The sequence below is a fragment of the Bombina bombina genome, chromosome 7 (genome assembly GCF_027579735.1).
Source record: "Bombina bombina isolate aBomBom1 chromosome 7, aBomBom1.pri, whole genome shotgun sequence".
Lineage (NCBI taxonomy): Eukaryota > Metazoa > Chordata > Amphibia > Anura > Bombinatoridae > Bombina > Bombina bombina.
This window is the reverse complement of record NC_069505.1, coordinates 105,125,329-105,145,655: the sequence shown is the minus strand read 5'-3', so window position 1 is coordinate 105,145,655 and position 20,327 is coordinate 105,125,329. Positions and strand designations below refer to the sequence as shown.

The 20,327-nt window shown below is 42.7% G+C and overlaps 1 protein-coding gene across 1 annotated transcript in view; it reads right to left on the bottom strand.

Annotated features, from left to right (window-relative positions):
- Positions 1–20,327, bottom strand: part of EXT2 (exostosin glycosyltransferase 2) — a gene marked incomplete in the record, with an annotated part of 392,946 nt that overhangs the window by 346,675 nt on the left and 25,944 nt on the right. The window contains 2 exon segments of the mRNA XM_053720234.1: positions 14,656–14,851; positions 15,495–15,611. Of these exon segments, the coding sequence (XP_053576209.1) occupies positions 14,656–14,851; positions 15,495–15,611 (313 nt within the window).

The window sequence follows — 20,327 nt, the reverse complement described above, 5'->3', positions numbered from 1 at the left end:
AGGGGTATATCGACACTGATGTTACCCTACCAAGTAACCTACAGTACAATAGGGCAACTCAGGGGAAGCCGAATAACCCACGAATTTCAAAGGAGAGAGACTCAGCGATACTAGTGCAACCAGCGCCACACAGCATAGCAAGGAGGTTTTGGCAGACGATAACATCCATACCACCGGTCTCGGTTCGGTGGGGTTATGGGGGTGGCCCCTGGAAAACTGGGACGGTCGAAAGTGTTTCTTTAGAGCTTGCAGCCTCCCAAGACCACCTTGACTCTAAAAGTAATCCTCTGTAAAACTGCCTATGTTAAAAAACAGAATTTATGCTTACCTGATAAATTACTTTCTCTTGCGGTGTATCCAGTCCACGGATTCATCCTTTACTTGTGGGATATTCTCATTCCCTACAGGAAGTAGCAAAGAGAGCACACAGCAAAGCTGTCCATATAGCTCCCCCTCTAGCTCCACCCCCCAGTCATTCGACTAAAGGTTAGGAAGAAAAAGGAGAAACCATAGGGTGCAGTGGTGACTGTAGTTTAAACAAAAAAAATTTTTACCTGACTTAAATGCCAGGGCGAGCCGTGGACTGGATACACCGCAAGAGAAAGTAATTTATCAGGTAAGCATAAAACATAATTTATGCTTACCTGATAAATTTATTTCTCTTGTAGTGTATCCAGTCCACGGATCATCCATTACTTATGGAATATATTCTCCTTCCCAACAGGAAGCTGCAAGAGTCCACCCACAGCAAAGCTGCTATATAGCTCCTCCCCTAACTGCCATATTCAGTCATTCGACCGAAAACATGCAGAGAAAGGAAAAACCATAGGGTGCAGTGGTGACTGTAGTTCAAATGAAAAAATTACCTGCCTTAAAGTGACAGGGCGGGCCGTGGACTGGATACACTACAAGAGAAATAAATTTATCAGGTAAGCATAAATTATGTTTTCTCTTGTTAAGTGTATCCAGTCCACGGATCATCCATTACTTATGGAATACCAATACCAAAGCTAAAGTACACGGATGATGGGAGGGACAAGGCAGGTACTTAAACGGAAGTTACCACTGCCTGTAAAAAACCCTTTCTCCCAAAAATAGCCTCCGAAGAAGCAAGGTATCAAATTTGTTAAATTTGAAAAGTATGAAGCGCAGACCAAGACTCCGTCTTGTAAATCTGTTCAACAGAAGCCACATTTAAAAAAGGCCCAAGTGAAAACCACAGCTCTAGTAGAATGAGCTGTAATCCCTTCAGGAGGCTGCTGTCCAGCAGTCTCATAAGCTAAATGAATTATGCTTTTTAACCAAAAAGACAGAGAGGCTGCTGAAGTCTTTTGACCTCTCCTCTGTCCAGAATAGACAACAAACAAGGTGAACGTTTGATGAAAACTGTAGTAGCTTGTAAGTAAAACTTTAAAGCACAAACCACGTCCAATATTGTGTAATAGACGTTCCTTCTTTGAGGAAGGATTAGGATACAAGCATGGAACAACTATCTCTTGAGTGATGTACTTGTTAGATACCACCTTAGGAAAAAACCCAGGTTGGTACGCAGGACTACCTTATCCGTACGAAGGACCAGATAAGGAGAATCACATTGTAACACAGATAACTTGGAGACTCTACGAGTCGAGGAATTAGCTACCCAAAAGGAACTTTCCAAGATAAAGATTGATATCTATGGAACAAAAAAGGTTCAAACGGAACTTCTTGAAGAACCTTAAGAATCAGGTTTAAGCTCCATGGCGGAGCAACAGTTTTAAACACAGGCTTGGATCTAACCAAAGCCTGACCAAATGCCTGAACGTCTAGAATACCTGCCAGACGCTTGTGCAAAAAAATAGACAGAGTAAAAATCTGTCCCCTTTTAAGGAATTAGCTGACAACCCTTTTCTCAAAAACATCTTGGAGAAAAGATAATATCCTGGGAATCCAGACTTTACTCCATGAGTAACCCTTGGATTCATAACAATCAGATATTTACACCATATCTATGTTCAATTTTCCTAGAGACAGGCTTTCATGTCTGTATTAAGGTATCAATGACTGACTCGGAGAAGCCATGCTTTGATAACATCAAGCGTTCAGTCTCCAGGCAGTCCATCTCAGATTGATTCTATTTAGATGGTTGAAAGGACCCTGAGGTAGAGGGACCTGTCTCAGAAGCAGAGACCGTGATGGAAAGGATGACATGTCCACCAGATCTGCATACCAGGTCCTGCGTGGCTACGCAGGCGCTGTCAAAAACACCAAAGCCCTCTCCTGCTTGGTCTTGACCTCCGGAGGAAATCCCACTCCCCCGGAAGAAAAGTCTGACGACTTAGAAAATCCACCTCCCAGTTCTCAACACCTGGGATATGGATAGCTGATAGACAAGAGTGAGTCTCTGTCCAGTGAATTATTGTAAGACTTCTAACATCGCTAGGGAACTTCTGTTCCCCCTTGATGGCTGATGTAAGCCACAGTCGTGTATATTGTCCGACTGAGTATGATGTACCTCAGAGTTGCTAACTGAGGCCAAGTCTGAAGAGCATGGAATATCACTCCCAGAATATTTATTAGAAGGAGGGTCTCCTCCTAAGTCCACTATCCCTGAGCCTTCAGGGAGTTCCAGACTGCATCCCAACCTAAAAGGCTGGCATCTATTGTAACAATTGTCCCATCTGACCTGCGGAAGGTCATACCCTTGGACAGATGGACCCGACATAGTCACCAGAGAAGAGAATCTCTGGTCTCTTGGTCCAGGTTTAACAGGGGGACAAATCTGTGTAATCCCCGTTCCTCTGACTGAGCATGCATAGTTGCAGCGGTCTGAAATGTAGACGTGCAAACGGTACTATGTCCCTTGCCGCTACCATTAAGCCGATTTCATTCATGTACTGAGCCACCGAAGGGCGCGGATGGGATGAAAAAACACGGCAGAAATTTAGAAACTTTGACAACCTGGACTCCGTCAGGTAAATTTTCATTTCTACAGAATCTATCAGAGTCCCTAGGAGGGAAACCCTTGAGATTGGGGATAGAGAACTCTTTCCTTGTTCACTTTCCACCCATGTGATCTCAGAAATGCCAGTACTACGTCCGTATGAGACTGGGCAATTTGGATGTTTGACGCCTGTATCAGGATGTCGTCTAAATAAGGGGCCACTTCTATGCCCCGCGGTCTAAGGACCGCCAAAGCGACCCCAGAACCTCCATAAAGATTCTTGGGGCTGTAGATATCCCAAAGGAAAGAGCTACAAACTGGTAATGCCTGTCTAGAAAGGCAAACCTGAAAAACGATGGTGATCTTTATGCATCACAATGTGAGGATAAGCATCCTTCAAATCCATTGTAGTCCTCTATTGACTCTCCTGGATCATAGTTAAGATGGTACGAATAGTTTCCATCTTAAATGACGGAATTCTGAGGAATTTGTTTAAGATCTTTAGATCCAAAATAGGTCTGAAGGTTCCCTCTCCTTGGGAACCACAAACAGATTTGAGTAAAAACTCTGTCCCTGTTCCTCTCTTGGAACTGGATGGATCTCGTACACAATGTAAGAATGCCTCCTTCTTTATCTGGTTTGCAGATAATTGTGAAAGGCGAAATCTCCCCTTTTTTGGGGGGGGAATCTTTGAAATCCAGAAGATATCTCTGGGATATAAATTCCAATGCCTAGGGATCCTGGGCATCTCTTGCCCACGCCTGGGCAAAGAATGAAAGTCTGCCCCCTATAGGATCCGTTACCGTATAGGGGTCCGTTCCTTCATGCTGCCTTAGAGGCAGCAGCAGGCTCCTTGGCCTGCTTATCTTTGTTCCAGGTCCGATTGTCTCCAGACCGCCTTGGACTGAGCAAAAATTCCCTCTTGTTTTGCCTTAGAGGAAGAGGATGCCACACCTGCCCTGAAGTTTTTAAAAGGTACGAAAATTAGACTTTTTTTTTTTTTTTTTGCCCTTGATTTAGACCTATCCTGAGGAAGGGCATGACCTTTTCCTCCAGTGATATAAGCAATAATCTCCTTCAAACCAGGCCCGAATAGGGTCTGCCCCTTGAAGGGAAGTTAAGTAGCTTATTTATTAAAGTCACGACAGCTGACCATGATATAAGCCATAGCGCTCTGCGCGCCAGTATAGTAAAAAACAGAATTCTTAGCCGTTAGTCTAGTCAAATGAACAAGGCATCAGAAAACAAAGGAATTGGCTAGCATAAGCTTGTCAAATATATTCATCCAATGGAGTCGCTTAACTGTAAAGCCTCATCAAGAGACTCAACCCAGAACGCCGCAGCAGCAGTGACAGAAGCAATATATGCAAGGGGCTGCAGGATAAAACCCTGTTGAATAAACATTTTTTATCCATTGGATCTAAAAAGCACAACTGTCCTCGTCAGAGGTAGTGGTACGCTTAGCTAGAGTAGAAACTCTTCTCTCCACCTTAGGAACTGTCTGCCAGAAGTCCCGTGTGGTGGTAACGATTAGAAAACATTCTTCTAAAAAATAGGAGGGGAAGAGAACGGCACACCTGGTCTATCCCATTCCTTATTAAAAAAATTTTAGTAAACCTCTTTAGGTATTGGAAAAACATCAGTACACACCGGCACTGCATATTATTTATCCAGTCTACACAATTTCTCTGGCCCTGCGATTGTACACATTCATTCAGAGCAGCCAAAGCCTCCCTGAGCAACAAGTGGAGGTTCTCAAGCATAAATTTTAAATGTAGAAATATCAGAATCAGGTTAAATCATCTTCCCTGAGACTAAGCATATTGTGAGGTAGTATCATACATGGTTCTTAAAGCGTCTGTATGCTCTGTATCTACCCCCAGAGCTAACTGCTTTCCTTTAATTTCAGGTAGTCTGACTAATACTGCTGCCAGAATATTATTCACCACCTTTGCCATGTCTTGTAAAATAAACGCTATGGGCGCCCTTGATGTACTTGGCGCCATTTGAGCGTGAGTCCCTGAAGCGGGAGTCGAAGGGTCTGACACGTGGGGAGAGTTAGTCGGCATAACTTTCCCCTCGACAGAATCCCCTGGTAAAAAACGCTATGGGTTCCCTTGATGTACTTGGCGCCATTTGAGCGCGAGTCCCTAAAGCGGGAGTCAAAAGGTCTGACACGTGGGGAGAGTTAGTCGGCATAACTATCCCCACGACAGAATCCTCTGGTGATAATGTTTTTAAAGACAAAAAATGATCTTTATTGTTTAACATGAAATCAGTACATCTGGTACACATTCTAAGATGGGGTTCCACCATGGCTTTAAAACATAATGAACACAGAGCTTCCTCTATGTCAGACATGTTAGAACAGACTAATAATGAGACTAGTAAGCTTGGAAAACACTTTAAATCAAGTTAACAAGCAAATATATAAAACGTTACTGTGCCTTTAAGAGAAACAAATTTTGTCAAAATTTGAAAAACAGTGAAAAAAAGGCAGTAAAAAAAACAAAATTTTTACAATACATGTAATAAGGTAACAGAGCATTGCACCCACTTGCAAATGGATGATTAACCCCTTAATGCAAAAAAACAGATAAAAAAAAAAAACGACAGACGTTTTAAAAACAGACACAACAAACTGCCACAGCCAACAGTGGGAAGCTTCAGTTAACTGTTTCTATGCAAAATTTAAGCCAGCCATGTAGAAAAAACTTAGGCCCCAATAAGTTTTATCACCAAACATATGTTAAAAAACGATTAAACATGCCAGCAAACGTTTTAAAACACATTTTTACAAGAGTATGTATCTCTATTAATAAGCCTGATACCAGTCGCTATCGCTGCATTTAAGGCTTTACTTACATTACTTCGGTATCAGCAGTATTTTCTTAGTCAATTCCATTCCTAGAAAAATATTTTACTGCACATACCTTATCTGCAGGAAAACCTGCACGCCATTCCCCCTCTGAAGTACCTCACTCCTCAGAATGTGTGAGAACAGCAAATGGATCTTAGTTACGTCTGCTAAGATCATAGAAAAACGCAGGCAGATTCTTCTTCCAAATACTGCCTGAGATAAACAGCACACTCCGGTGCCATTTAAAAATAACAAACTTTTGATTGAAGAATAAACTAAGTAGAAAGCACCACAGACTCTCACGACCTATCTATGTTGAGGCTTGCAAGAGAATGACAGAATATGGCAGTTAGGGGAGGAGCTATATAGCAGCTTTGCTGTGGTTGGACTCTTGCAGCTTCCTGTTGGGAAGGAGAATATATTCCATAAGTAATGGATGATCCGTGGACTGGATACACTTAACAAGAGAAATTCTGTTTTCTCTTGCAAGGTGTATCCAGTCCACGGATTCATCCTTTACTTGTGGGATACCAATACCAAAGCTTTAGGACACGGATGAAGGGAGGGAACAAGACAGGTACCTTAAACGGAAGGCACCACTGCTTGTAAAACCTCTCTCTCAAAAATAGCCTCCGAAGAAGCAAAAGTATCGAATTTGTAAAATTTGGCAAAAGTATGCAGTGAAGACCAAGTCGCTGCCTTACAAATCTGTTCAACAGAAGCCTCATTTTTGAAAGCCCATGTGGAAGCCACTGCTCTGGTAGAATGAGCAGTAATTCTTTCAGGAGGCTGCTGGCCAGTAGTCTCATAGGCCAAACGGATGATGCTTTTCAGCCAAAAGGAAAGAGAGGTAGCAGTCGCTTTCTGACCTCTCCTCTTACCAGAATAGGTAACAAACAAGGAAGATGTTTGTCTGAAATCCTTAGTTGCTTGTAAATAGAACTTTAAAGCACAAACTACATCAAGATTGTGTAATAGACGTTCCTTCTTCGAAGATGGATTAGGACACAGAGAAGGAACAACTATTTCCTGGTTAATATTCTTGTTAGAAACAAACTTTAGGAAGAAAACCAGGCTTGGTACGCAAAACTACCTTATCTGCGTGGAACACCAGGTAAGGTGAATCACACTGTAAGGCAGATAATTCTGAAACTCTTCGAGCAGAAGAGATAGCTATCAAAAACAAAACTTTCCAAGATAACAACTTAATGTCTATGGAATGTAAAGGTTCAAACGGAACCCCTTGAAGAACTGAAAGAACTAGATTCAAACTCCATGGCGGAGCCACAGGCTTATAGACAGGCTTGATTCTGACTAAAGCCTGAGCAAACGCTTGAACGTCTGGTACCTCTGCCAGACGCATGTTTAACAGGATAGACAAAGCAGATATTTGTCCTTTTAAGGAACTAGCTGACAATCCTTTCTCCAGTCCTTCTTGGAGAAAGGACAATATCCTGGGAATCCTAATCTTACTCCATGAGTAACCCTTGGATTCACACCAACAAAGATATTTCCGCCATATCTTATGGTAGATTTTCCTGGTGACAGGCTTTCTAGCCTGAATCAGAGTATCTATAACTGACTCAGAGAACCCACGCTTTGATAGAATTAAGCGTTCAATCTCCAAGCAGTCAGACGAAAAGAAACTAAATTTGGATGCGTGAATGGACCCTGTATTAGAAGATCCTGCCTCATTGGCAGTGTCCATGGTGGGACAGATGACATGTCCACTAGGTCTGCATACCAAGTCCTGCGTGGCCACGCAGGCGCTATCAGAATTACCGAAGCCTTCTCCTGCTTGATTCTGGCGACCAGACGAGGGAGGAGAGGAAACGGTGGAAAAACATAAGCCAGATTGAAGGACCAAGGCACTGCTAGAGCATCTATCAATACCGCCTTGGGATCCCGGGACCTGGACCCGTAGAGAGGAAGTTTGGTGTTCTGAAGGGACGCCATCAGATCCAACTCTGGGGTGCCCCATAGCTGAGTCAGCTGGGTAAATACCTCCGAGTGGAGTTCCCACTCCCCCAGGTGAAAAGTCTGACGACTTAGAAAAACCGCCTCCCAGTTGTCTAATCCTGGGATGTGAATTGCTGAGAGATGGCAGGAGTGATCCTCCGCCCACCTGATTATTTTGGTTACTTCCGTCATCGCTAGGGAACTCTTTGTTCCCCCCTGATGATTGACGTAAGCTACAGTCGTGATGTTGTCCGACTGAAATCTGATGAATTTGGCCGCCGCTAGTTGAGGCCATGCCTGAAGAGCGTTGAATATCGCCCTCAGTTCCAGAATGTTTATCGGGAGAAGAGTTTCTTCCCGAGACCATAAGCCCTGAGCTTTCAGGGAGTCCCAGACCGCACCCCAGCCTAACAGACTGGCGTCGGTCGTTACGATGATCCACTCTGGCCTGCGGAAACATATTCCTTGAGACAGGTGATCCTGAGACAACCACCAGAGAAGAGAATCTCTGGTCTCCTGGTCCAACTGAATTTGAGGAGACAAATCTGCATAATCCCCATTCCACTGTTTGAGCATGCATAGTTGCAGTGGTCTGAGGTGTATCCGAGCAAAAGGGACTATGCCCATTGCCGCAACCATTAGTCCGATTGTCTCCATGCACTGAGGCACAGATGGCCGAGGAATGGAATAAAGAGCTCGGCAAGTAGTTAAGAGTTTTAGCTTTCTGACCTCCGTCAGAAATATTTTAATTTCTACCGAGTCTATCAGGGTTCCTAGGAATGGAACCCTTGTGAGGGGGGAGAGAGAACTCTTTTTGATGTTCACCTTCCACCCGTGAGACCTCAGAAAGGCCAATACAATCTCCGTGTGAGACTTGGTTCTTTGGAAAGTTGACGCCTGAATTAAGATGTCGTCTAGGTAAGGCGCCACTGCTATGCCCCGCGGTCTTAGAACCGCCAGGAGGGACCCTAGCACCTTTGTGAAAATTCTGGGAGCAGTGGCCAACCCGAAAGGAAGAGCCACAAACTGAAAATGCTTGTCCAGAAAGGCGAACCTGAGAAACTGATGATGATCTTTGTGGATAGGAATGTGCAGATACGCATCCTTTAGATCCACGGTAGTCATATATTGACCCTCCTGGATCATAGGTAAAATTGTCCGAATGGTCTCCATCTTGAATGATGGGACTCTGAGGAATTTGTTTAGAATTTTGAGATCCAGGATTGGTCTGAAAGTTCCTTCTTTTTTTGGGAACCACAAACAGGTTTGAGTAAAACCCCAGTCCTTGTTCTGCAATTGGAACTGGGTGGATCACTCCCATTATATGTAGATCTTCTACACAGCGTAAAAACGCCTCTTTCTTTGTCTGATCTGTAGACAGACTAGAAATGTGGAACCTTCCCCTTGGAGGAGAGTCCTTGAATTCTAGAAGGTATCCCTGGGCTACAATCTCTAATGCCCAAGGATCGTGTACATCTCTTGCCCAGGCCTGAGCGAAGAGAGAGAGTCTGCCCCCTACTAGATCCGGTCCCGGATCGGGGGCTACCCCTTCATGCTGTCTTGGTGGCAGCTGCAGGCTTTTTGGCCTGTTTACCCTTATTCCAGCCCTGGCAAGGTTTCCAGTTTGCCTTGGGCTGTGAAGCATTACCCTCTTGCTTTGCAGCCGGAGATGATGAAGCGGGGCCGTTCCTGAAATTGCGAAAGGAACGAAAATTAGCTTTGTTCTTTGTTTTAAAGGCTTTGTCCTGAGGGAGAGCATGGCCTTTTCCCCCAGTGATATCTGAAATAATCTCTTTCAATTCAGGCCCGAATAGGGTCTTCCCTTTGAAAGGAATGTTCAAAAGCTTGGATTTAGACGACACATCGGCCGACCAGGACTTTAGCCATAGCGCCCTGCGCGCCAAAATGGCGAAACCTGAATTTTTCGCCGCTAACTTGGCTATTTGGAAAGCGGCGTCAGTGATAAAAGAATTAGCTAGCTTTAGAGCCTTAATTCTATCCATAATTTCCTCATATGAGGTCTCCGTCTGGAGCGAGTCTTCCAGCGCCTCAAACCAGAAAGCAGCTGCAGTAGTTACAGGAATAATGCAGGCAATAGGTTGGAGAAGAAAACCTTGTTGAACAAAAATTTTCTTAAGTAAACCCTCTAATTTTTTATCCATAGGGTCTTTAAAAGCACAACTGTCTTCAATTGGTATGGTTGTGCGTTTAGCTAGTGTAGAAACAGCCCCCTCCACCTTAGGGACCGTCTGCCACGAGTCCCGCATGGGGTCAGATATGGGGAACATTTTCTAAAAAACAGGAGGGGGGACAAAAGGGACACCTGGCCTATCCCACTCCCTAGTAACGATATCCGCAATCTTCTTAGGGACCGGAAACGCATCCGTGTAAACAGGGACCTCTAGGTACTTGTCCATTTTACACAATTTCTCTGGGATCACCAAAAGGTCACAGTCATCCAGAGTAGCTAATACCTCCCTAAGTAAAACACGGAGGTGTTCTAGTTTAAATTTAAAAGCCAATGTATCTGAATCTGTCTGGGGAGGAACCCTTCCTGAATCAGAGACTTCTCCCTCAGACATCAAATCCCTCGCTCCCATTTCAGAGCGTAGTGAGGGTATATCGGATACGGCTACCAAAGCGTCAGAATGCTCATAATCTGTTCTTAAAACGGAGCTATCACGCTTAGCAGGTAACACGGGCAGTTTAGATAAGAAGGCTGTAAGAGAATTATCCATGACTGCCGCTAAGTCTTGTAATGTAAAAGGGTTAGACGCACTAGAGGTACTAGGCGTCGCTTGTGCAGGCGTAACTGGTTGTGACACTTGGGGAGAGGCAGACGGGCTACCCTCGTTACCTTCAGTCTGAGAATCATCTTGGGCCACATTCTTAAGTGCAACAATATGATCTTTAAAGTGTATAGACATATCAGTACAAGTGGGACACATTCTGAGAGGGGGTTCCACCATGGCTTCTAAACACATTAAACAAGGATTTTCCTTAGTGTCAGACATGTTTAACAGACTAGTAGAGTACACAAACAGGCTTGGAATCACTATAATCAAATAAAAAACACAATTTGAAAAAAAAGTTACTGTGCCTTTAAGAGATGAAGAGCACACAATTTTACAAAACGGTGAAAAATGCTCTGAAATTTTCACAGTATGTAGCTAAAGCCTTAATAAGATTGCACCCCAAGTTTCAAAACGATTAACCCCTTAATGCCCAAACCGGAGCAGCCTAAAGCCAACACCTGGTTAAATCACTACAGCACCTTGCCACAGCCTTGCTGTGGCCCTACCTTCCCTTAGGGATCAGATTTGGGGGAATATAGCTTCTTTTAGGCCCTCAAACATCAGCAGGACCCTCCATGTGAAGCAGCATGAACTTCTCTGCAATTCTAACTGTGCATCTGAGGCAATTAGGCCCCTCCCACTCTACTCCGGAGCTGTGAGGCCTAGTAAATCACTCCTAAGTGACTAAAAAACAGCCATGTGGTAATAACCCCAGAAAAACAAAAACAAAAGGGCTTTCAAAGTGTCTTGCAAAACGATTTTTCCTTAGCCAAACAATTGATTGCCCTGAATAAGTGTCAACCAGTATATTAGCCCTATTATGTAATCATTCAATTCCTTACTAAGTCTGTGAACATAGCTTACCCTCCCCTCTAGCATTATCTCAGTCTTGTCTAGAAATAAATGACTGAACATACCTTATTGCAGATCACCCTGCAAACTGTTCTGCCCAACTGAAGTTTTCTGGTACTCCTCAGTCCTGTGTGAGAACAGCAGTGGATTTTAGTTACAACATGCTAAAATCATTTTCCTCTCAGCAGAAATCTTCATCACTTTTCTGCTAGAGAGTAAATAGTACAAACCGGTACCATTTAAAATAAACTTTTGATTGAAGATAATAAAACTACAATTCTAACACCACATTCACTTTACACTCCCGAGAGAGACGCTAGTGCTTAGAGCCAGCAAAGAGAATGACTGGGGAGTGGAGCTAGAGGGGGAGCTATATGGACAGCTTTGCTGTGTGCTCTCTTTGCTACTTCCTGTAGGGAATGAGAATATCCCAGAAGTAAAGGATGAATCCGTGGACTGGATACACCTTGCAAGAGAAATATAAACTTACCAATACCAGACAACTTCATTAGGCCTAAACATCCACATCGCTTGCCTCTGGTATCATGCTGGACTGCCTTTATTACTGATGCGACACAAGATCACCAGGACTGATTCGTGATACATTGTTATGCTCACGAAATCTTGGGGTTAAAGGATAAGGACATTGCGCAGTGCAAGATGTTTAACATATATACCAACAGAAAGTAGTAAACGATCTAAATACAGTAGTATGTTGCCATTGCTAGATCAGAATCAAACTTATTTACATGGAGGGGTTGATGGTTTTGTTGTAACGTTATAGTGTATTATATTATATATTATATTCCTGTTTGTTGAATATTCCGACAGAGCAAATAGAGATGTGTACATATGCTTAGCACCATAGTAAATCCTGCCTATATAGTATTATTCTAATGTGTCATTGTATGTTCAGGTTGACGTGTCTCATGTAATATAAATATATGTTGACAGGGTTTGACTGACATATTTTAGGGTTCATATAACTTTGTCTTTGGATCTAGCAGTCTGCGGCCGGGGCTGCTGTTAAGAGAGACAAGCATGACACCACATACGAGAAACTGCCCTATGCCTGAACGCATTTAGTTACCTATTTATGTTGGGCCAAACCCTCGCACTATATTAAGCGCATTATAAGATAATAAGACCTATACAACGTCCCATATGAAATGGTCTATTTCTAGAAATGGTGGTCAAATAGTTAGACGTCCTGGTTTCAGAACTCAACTCTTGTATTCCAGCCAACTTTACACTCCATACCATTTTACCTCAGTAGGCTAGGGACTATAGATGTTAAGTACCCATCATCTAACGCTTATAAAGTATAATTTGCAATAGACAGGCTGTCTTGTGTAGAAATGTAAGAAATGTTATAGATGTGTCTAGCTGTAGCTCTAGCATTATTTTTTTATTTTTTTTTAGTTTATTAAGCTACATATGTTTAGAACAATGCAATTTTTTTCGTTTGTTTACACCAGTGCTCTATAATACCCCATGTTTGTGTACTGAACTTATCTCTGGTCCAAGAGCGAACAATATTGTCATATTTTGGGGGGAAAAAATGAGGACTTTATTATTCCTTAGGTTGGTATGAGATATAACATATTGTTGTAAAGCGTAACATGTACCCTCATTACTTATCTGTATGTACTCTCTTATGTTCTCAATAAAAATGTCCCTCTCTCTCCTGTGGGTCTCCTCAGCACCTACTTAATGATGGCTGCCAAGCTCGCTATCGCTCGCTTGTGGAAGCAAACTATCATTCCCAACTGGCATGACTTGACTAAAATCATGGATTATTTAGAGGTAATGGAGAGTCCCATTTTTACTGCAAATAATAAGGTCATCCTCCACTGTCAGACCTGGGAATTATGGAGGAAAATTTGGCTTCCCAACACTCAAACTCTGTAAACTTAAGATGAGCCTGGTTAACCCCTAGACCTTCATTACTTTACCTTACCCCCTTATCTGGATCCTCTGCTTTCTGCTTCTTCCCCCCTCCCCCTTTTAGGTGTGCCTCCCACAACTACCATACCCTGCATACCCAGGAGTTCTTTAACTTAACAACTGAATTCTCGTAAGCACGTTCAATGCAGTCATATCCCAGCAGCATGTTTCACACACTACATTCATCAATATTCAGTGAACACTTGAGAATACCCTTCCTCAACTGCCAAACTTTGACTTTGGCGCTTATCGTTGGGTCATGATATACACTCCTAGAGGAAACATTTATTATCTGCTCTTTGATTTATTTATTTTTTCATTCTCCTCTACGCACAAACGTGGTGTAACTGCCTCAATAATTGAACAATTGTGTCCTATGGTTTTTTCGTCGACATTCCGCACCAGCAGCAAGCAGCTTAGATAATGAATGACAAATAAGGCGCACCCTTAAAATCTTCCCTTTGGACAGTATCAGTCTAAACGACGCTTGCCACTGAAAGCTGATGTTTATTGAAAACCATGGCATCTTTTTTGATATCTCTGCTGTTCCATTAGACATATCAATTGCTTATTCTGACACAAGTTTTAATTCACAATTACTAATGACCTACGTGAATCTTTACCTGCTGTGCACTAATTCCTGTTTACTCCTTTTATACTATTGTCTAGCTTTAAAGAAATTATTGAAAACTTGAGGTCTAATAGTAAGATAATCCATAATCAAGCAGAAATGGTTATGGTTATGTACAATGGCTTTATGACTGACTTTTTTCTTTTTATTATTTCTTTATTTTATTCTGTTTATGTTTCGTATGTTTTAACTTGCCTATTGTATTTCAAGATTTACCTCAATAAAAAAAAAAAAATTGGAAAAAAAAAAAAAAAAAAATACCAAATTTGAAGATGGGATGCAAATGGGACCAGGAGTTATGTTGGATTCAGTAAAACAGGAAATATTGAGTTTCAAGTTAACATTTTGCACCCCTATAATTTTGTAAATACAGAAGATATGGACCTGCAGTTTTGCATAGGCTCATAACTCAGGTTGCCATTTCAGAATGCCAAATTAAAATAAAAAAAAATAAAAATCAAAGAACATGAGGTTGAAGTAACGCCTCTTCACTGTTTGATTTCATATGGAATGTCCAATATGTAAAGAGATTTTTAGCCCCTATAAATCTTTTCTAGACCCTATACAGGTTCATTGGTTATTGCCGTAAGATACATCTCTACCCATTGGTTATGTGTTTTACAGAGATATTTGCTTGATGCAACCTGACAGGGTACAATAAAATTGAGATGTTAAGAATACAGTTTACCTGAAGCACTTGTGGATAATCGTACTCAGTGTTCTTGAAACAGCGCTTGCGCTGTGGCGAGGCTTCATCAGACAGGTTGCTGCACTTATCCAGAATAAGTACTGATTCCCCATTCTCAGCTCTTATAGTTTCCAGGTCTGAACGGTACTCTGGGTGTAAAGCAGTCTGGGTAGAGAGAAGAAAATATGTGCGGGGGCTGCAGAGAGCAAACAGATATAATAAAAGTAGTCAGTAAATTGCCAAATTAACTTGCAATGAAACAAAAGGATGCATAATGGAGAGAGCACAAAAGAACAAAAGAAAACTGAGATGGGGAGCACAATATGGCTAGAGGAGTATAGAGTGGGCTTAGTAAGAATAGATGATGCAAACATAGGGGAAGAAGAATTAATTTACGGATGAGCACAGATTCTGGGGGATCACAGTAAGACCAATGGGGAGGCAGCCACGATGAAGGGTCACAATAAGACCAGATGACACTATGGTTGGACGAGTTAAATATAACTAGACTAGTATTTCCCAAACGATGTTCTATAGAAACCAGAGATTCTAATTGGTGCAATTACAGGTTGCGCATGAAAATGTTTCATTTGATTCTCTTTTGAAATTGATACAAATAATTACTCATGTAGCTGTTTAAAGGGTGTCGTATAGGGAATCATTTTCTTTCTAGATAATTTTATCAGTTACTTCGGAGCTTTATTATTATTATTATTATTATTATTAATTATGGAATCCTTTCTATCAGCCCAAACATGGTTGTACAGATTAAATTGCTTGGGAAATGTTGGAGAAGAGGATGAAGATGTGGGGCAAAGTGAAACAGTATAAGTACTGACCCAGGGGCTCTCTCTGGTAGATTCGCTTCAGCGGACAAAGGGCTGTAAACAGGAATACTGACATCATAACCCTGACGGTATGTCCAGGTTGAGAAACCGCCACCAGCCAACACAGCCCTATGTAAGAGACAAACCAAATGCGAGAATGAAATACACATGACATAACTATAGTACTGATGACTTATTCTGGCACATCATCTATCACAATACCTGAAATTATTATTAGTGATTAGAGCTAGACTACACACTATATTATAGGAATCACGTAACATGATCAACTAACATGGGATATGTAGGTGCAGAATAATACAACAAAAAAACTGCTACTGTAATAAAAAGTGTCACAGGAAGGTGAATATGAATTGTTTAAGGAAAACAAATTGTGTGTGTATGAATATTGCTAGATGTACACTGATCTCATTGAAGTCCATCTCCAGGAACATTTAAAGGACTACTCAATGCAGTAGAATTATTATTATTATACTTTATTTATTAAGCGCCAACATATTCCGCAGCGGATAATTAAAAAGTACATAATAAAAACGACAATGCAATAGCACTTTTTTTTTTTACTGATGAGTTTATTTTCTTTTCCATGTTCCGCCCTCTGTATCATGTGACAGACATAAGACAATCACAGAGTAGTATAAGTGTATATGTATACCCTGTGAGCAGCTTGTGCACATGCGTAGTAGGATCTTGTTCCCTAAAAAGAGTGAATATCAAAGACTTTGCAAAATGTGATAATGGAAGTAAATTGGAAAGTGTCTTAAAACTGCATGCTCTTTCTGAATCATAAAAGTTTATTTTGACGACTGACTTCCGGTGGGCGGGTGAACTGACAGGTCGCACTAGAACGGAGCTCCGTGCGACTTGTTGGAAACCAGGGATATATTTCCTGCAGTAGACCCCAACAGCTCTAATTCTTGGCAGCATCCCACTCCACAATCTGCCGGAACACTCAAGAGCCAGGAGCCACCACTCAGCTCCACCACCAGAGGGAATACAACAAGAATCTTTGGATAGCGGGTTGCAACCGACACCTGCGGCGCAGGACCAGATAACTGCAGCGCTCATACACAGAGCGATCCGTGAGTGGGGAAGAGGGAAAGGGTACCCAGGGTAGTTGGAGGAGAAGGAGTCCCAAAGGGCCAAAACGAAGCACCGACAATTAGGCGCAAAGCTAAGCGCCATTTTGGGGCCTTAAACCGTTTCCCACGCACCAGCCTGGACTACTAACTGGAAAAGGGTAGCAAAGTGCCAACAAATACAGCAGAGCCATACAGAGATACTGGGGACATATTAGCCCATACAGGCCACAATACAGGCCGCATCCAACACAACACGCAAGGACTTGGTGTTTAGAGGTTCTGGGAGCAAGACTACACAAAACGCTCCTCACGCAGGTAACAGATCAGGGAAAAATTGCTTGACCCTCCACACTCACACCTAGAAGCCTACAAAGAGACACAGGGGAATCATCCTCCTCCACACAAAGCTGGGCTCCAAACCCCCTATATGATAGATTCCATCCGTAAGCAAAAACTGGCTATGGCACACTAAAATGAGAGCCAGATAACCCCCACACACTGGACCCTCCAGAAAAACTATACTAACTGGTTCTCTCTTTACTAGAACAAGAATTCCAGATCCTCTTTCCTCATATAACCCATAGAAAAGTTATTTATCCCAGAACAGCCTGCATGCAAAAATACTACGCTCCATATAATAAAAAGACCGATAAAATGGCGGGTAAACAAAAGCAATCAGAACGACGCCAAAAAAAACAAGTAGAAATTCATGAGATGGTGCAACCACAGGCAGAAACACCTGCAGTCTCAGCACAAGACACACATCCTATTGTGTCGCAGCTCTCTGCACTTTTTCTGCCCAAGATTGAGCAACTCCAGACGGGCATGAACACCCTATCTACAGACCTGAGTCTTTTCGTCACACCTAACCAATGTCGAGCAAAAAGCAGCGGAGGGGGAGGAACGGTATAGAGAAACGTCTTCTTCAATTACTAACCTTCAGAAGCAAAATAAGATACTACAAGCCAAGTTAGACGACTTGGAGAACAGGTCAAGGAGCCCCAAGACAGCTAATGGTGCGTTATCTTAATTTTAAAGATAAAATGTTGTTACTCAGAGCATACCAACAAATGCCACCCATTGTCTATGAAGGGAAGAGGATATACATCTTTCAAGACTACTCGGCAGAGGTATCAAAAAAGAGGAGAGAATTCTTGCCTTATTGCAGGGACTTAATAGCCCAAGGGGAATCCGTTGCACTCCTATACCCAGCTAGGCTATGACTACAAACGACACATGGTCCAAAGATGTTCGAGACCCCAAAGCACCTACAGATGTTCTTGGAACAGACTAAGAAGAATACAGACCATCCGCAACAAGTCCAACAAGAGGAGGACGAGACTACTTGAACCAGGAAAGCACTCTATGGGTCGTTGAGACTCGCATTTTAGACCAATTGGTCTACATTGGCTAAATGGAGGGCCACAGAGAACTCAGAGTGGTGCAAACCACTAATTTCATATCCTTTTCAGAAAAAAAGGAGGGGGAGGGCTTTTGGGATTTTGTAAAGTTTAAAAAGTTTAATTGTTTGTGCTGTTACTTGTTAAAGAGAGACCATTTAAGACATTTTAAGTTAAAATTATTATATGCAGCTGTAATAGAGTGGAGATAAACGTACACTATACTAATTTATTGCCCAACCTTTCAGAGATCCGGAAAGGGTGACAGAGCTACCTTGAGACACTCCGGCGAGACTGCACTCTCTCCCTCGACCAGCTAAAAGTACGCAAGGCAGACATCACACACTCTCTACCCACTACACTTCATCACGCACACTAAACACCCTCACAGGGCTCCAACATGAAAGTGGTGTCCTGGAACGTTGGGGGCATAACATCCCCCATAAAGAGAAAGGCTATTCTCAAATATCTTAGAAACCAGCGTACTGATATAGCGATATTGGAAGAGACTCCCTTATCAAGTGCAGAACACCAGAAACTGAAGCACGGGTGGGTGGGGGAAGTAGTTCATACTACATATGAGTGGAAGCGGGCCAGGGGAGTAGCCATCCTTTTCAGGAAAAAATTTAGATTATACTCTTGATAAACAGCTAGTAGACCCAGAAGGTAGATACATACTTACGAAACTGAGACATGTGAACAAGCACATCACTGTTGGGGGGTTTATGGCCCTCACACCAATAAGAGAGAGTTCTGGAAAGATTTGCCGACTCTCCGGTGATCTGGGGGGGGGGACTATAACATAGGGCCCAAAACACCAGCAGACAGATTCAGAGACCCTAACGCAGCCACAAGACACAACACGACCCATCTTTGATCCTATCCAAGTTTAAATATATTTCCTAGCACTGACAGATATTTGGAGGGATAAACACCCAGAAGAGCAAAACTACACATCCACCACCCAGGCCAAGGACACACTCTAGGATAGATCTATTCTTAACAACCAACTCTTTAGGACCAAATATTACGGACGCCAGCATAGACGTTGCAACCATATCAGACCATGCACCCATCAGCCTTAAACTTACCTTCACATCGCGGAGAGAGGGGCCTCGTAGATGGTTCTTCCTGACCTACCTCTATGGTGACATAAGTTTCAAAAGACTTCTCATAGGGGAATGGAAGACATATGAGACTCTAAACACCCTACATCGACACAACATTCTCCTGTTTTGGGAGGCAAGTAAAGCGGTGATGAGGGGTATTATAACCTCTTACTCAGCGGGTAAATTGAAACAGAGAAAACAGAGAACAGAGGCCCTGTTGAGAAGGGTGCTTAGCACAAGAAACAAGTATCTGTGTAACCCTAATCTGACGACAAAACAAAACCAAAACGTAGTTAGGGAAATTACATCAACTCAGGCAAAATTTTACAGATACGGAGATAAGACCGGGAAATTTCTAGCCGAACTCACCAAACTCACTAGACCAAACAAGTGTATAGGCGCCATCAAGGTGAGAGATGCAGTACACACAACCACACCAGAGAAACAAACTGCTTTTAGGGACTATTACCAGTCACTGTACAGTGGGAAAACGGTAAACGAACCTCAACGGGAATCCTTCTGGGAATCCATACACAATCCCACTATATCAGAGGAACACTTGAATATTTTAAACGCACCTATCACAGAGACTGAAACAATGCGGGCCACACACTACCACTCGACAAGACCCCAGGCCCTGATGGGTTACCTGGGGAATATTATAAGTTACTGAGGGGGGAGGTGGTGCCGGTACTCACTTCACTCTACAATAAAATTATAAGTGGAGAAGGAGATCTCTCTGACCGCTTCACAGAAGCTAATATTAGTGTGATTCCTAAGGAAGGTAGAGACCCGCTCCTCACCCAATCCTACCGCCCAATATCCCTACTGAACCAGGATTATAAATTATTAATGAAGATCCTGGCAGACAGGTTGGCACTGGCTCTGCCCACTCTAATAAACCGAGACCAAACCGGTTTTGTGAAGGGAAGATCCTCAGTATTAAACATTTGTAAACTTAAATTCATATTAACCCACTATTGGAACAAAGCCGGGGAGGGGGAGGAGGGGGGGTCCTGAAACTTGCGCCTTGCTGGTAGATGCGGAGAAGGCCTTTAACATGGTCCTCTGGGACCATCTTTTCTACACTCTTGACAGATTTGGTATCAGGGGATTTTTCGCGAACACTGTCAGGTCATTATACGCCAACCCTAAAGCATCAATCCTAGTTAACGGGGCCCCCTCGCCCTCTTTCCGGCTGGGCAGAGGAATAAGACAGGGGTGTCCGCTGTC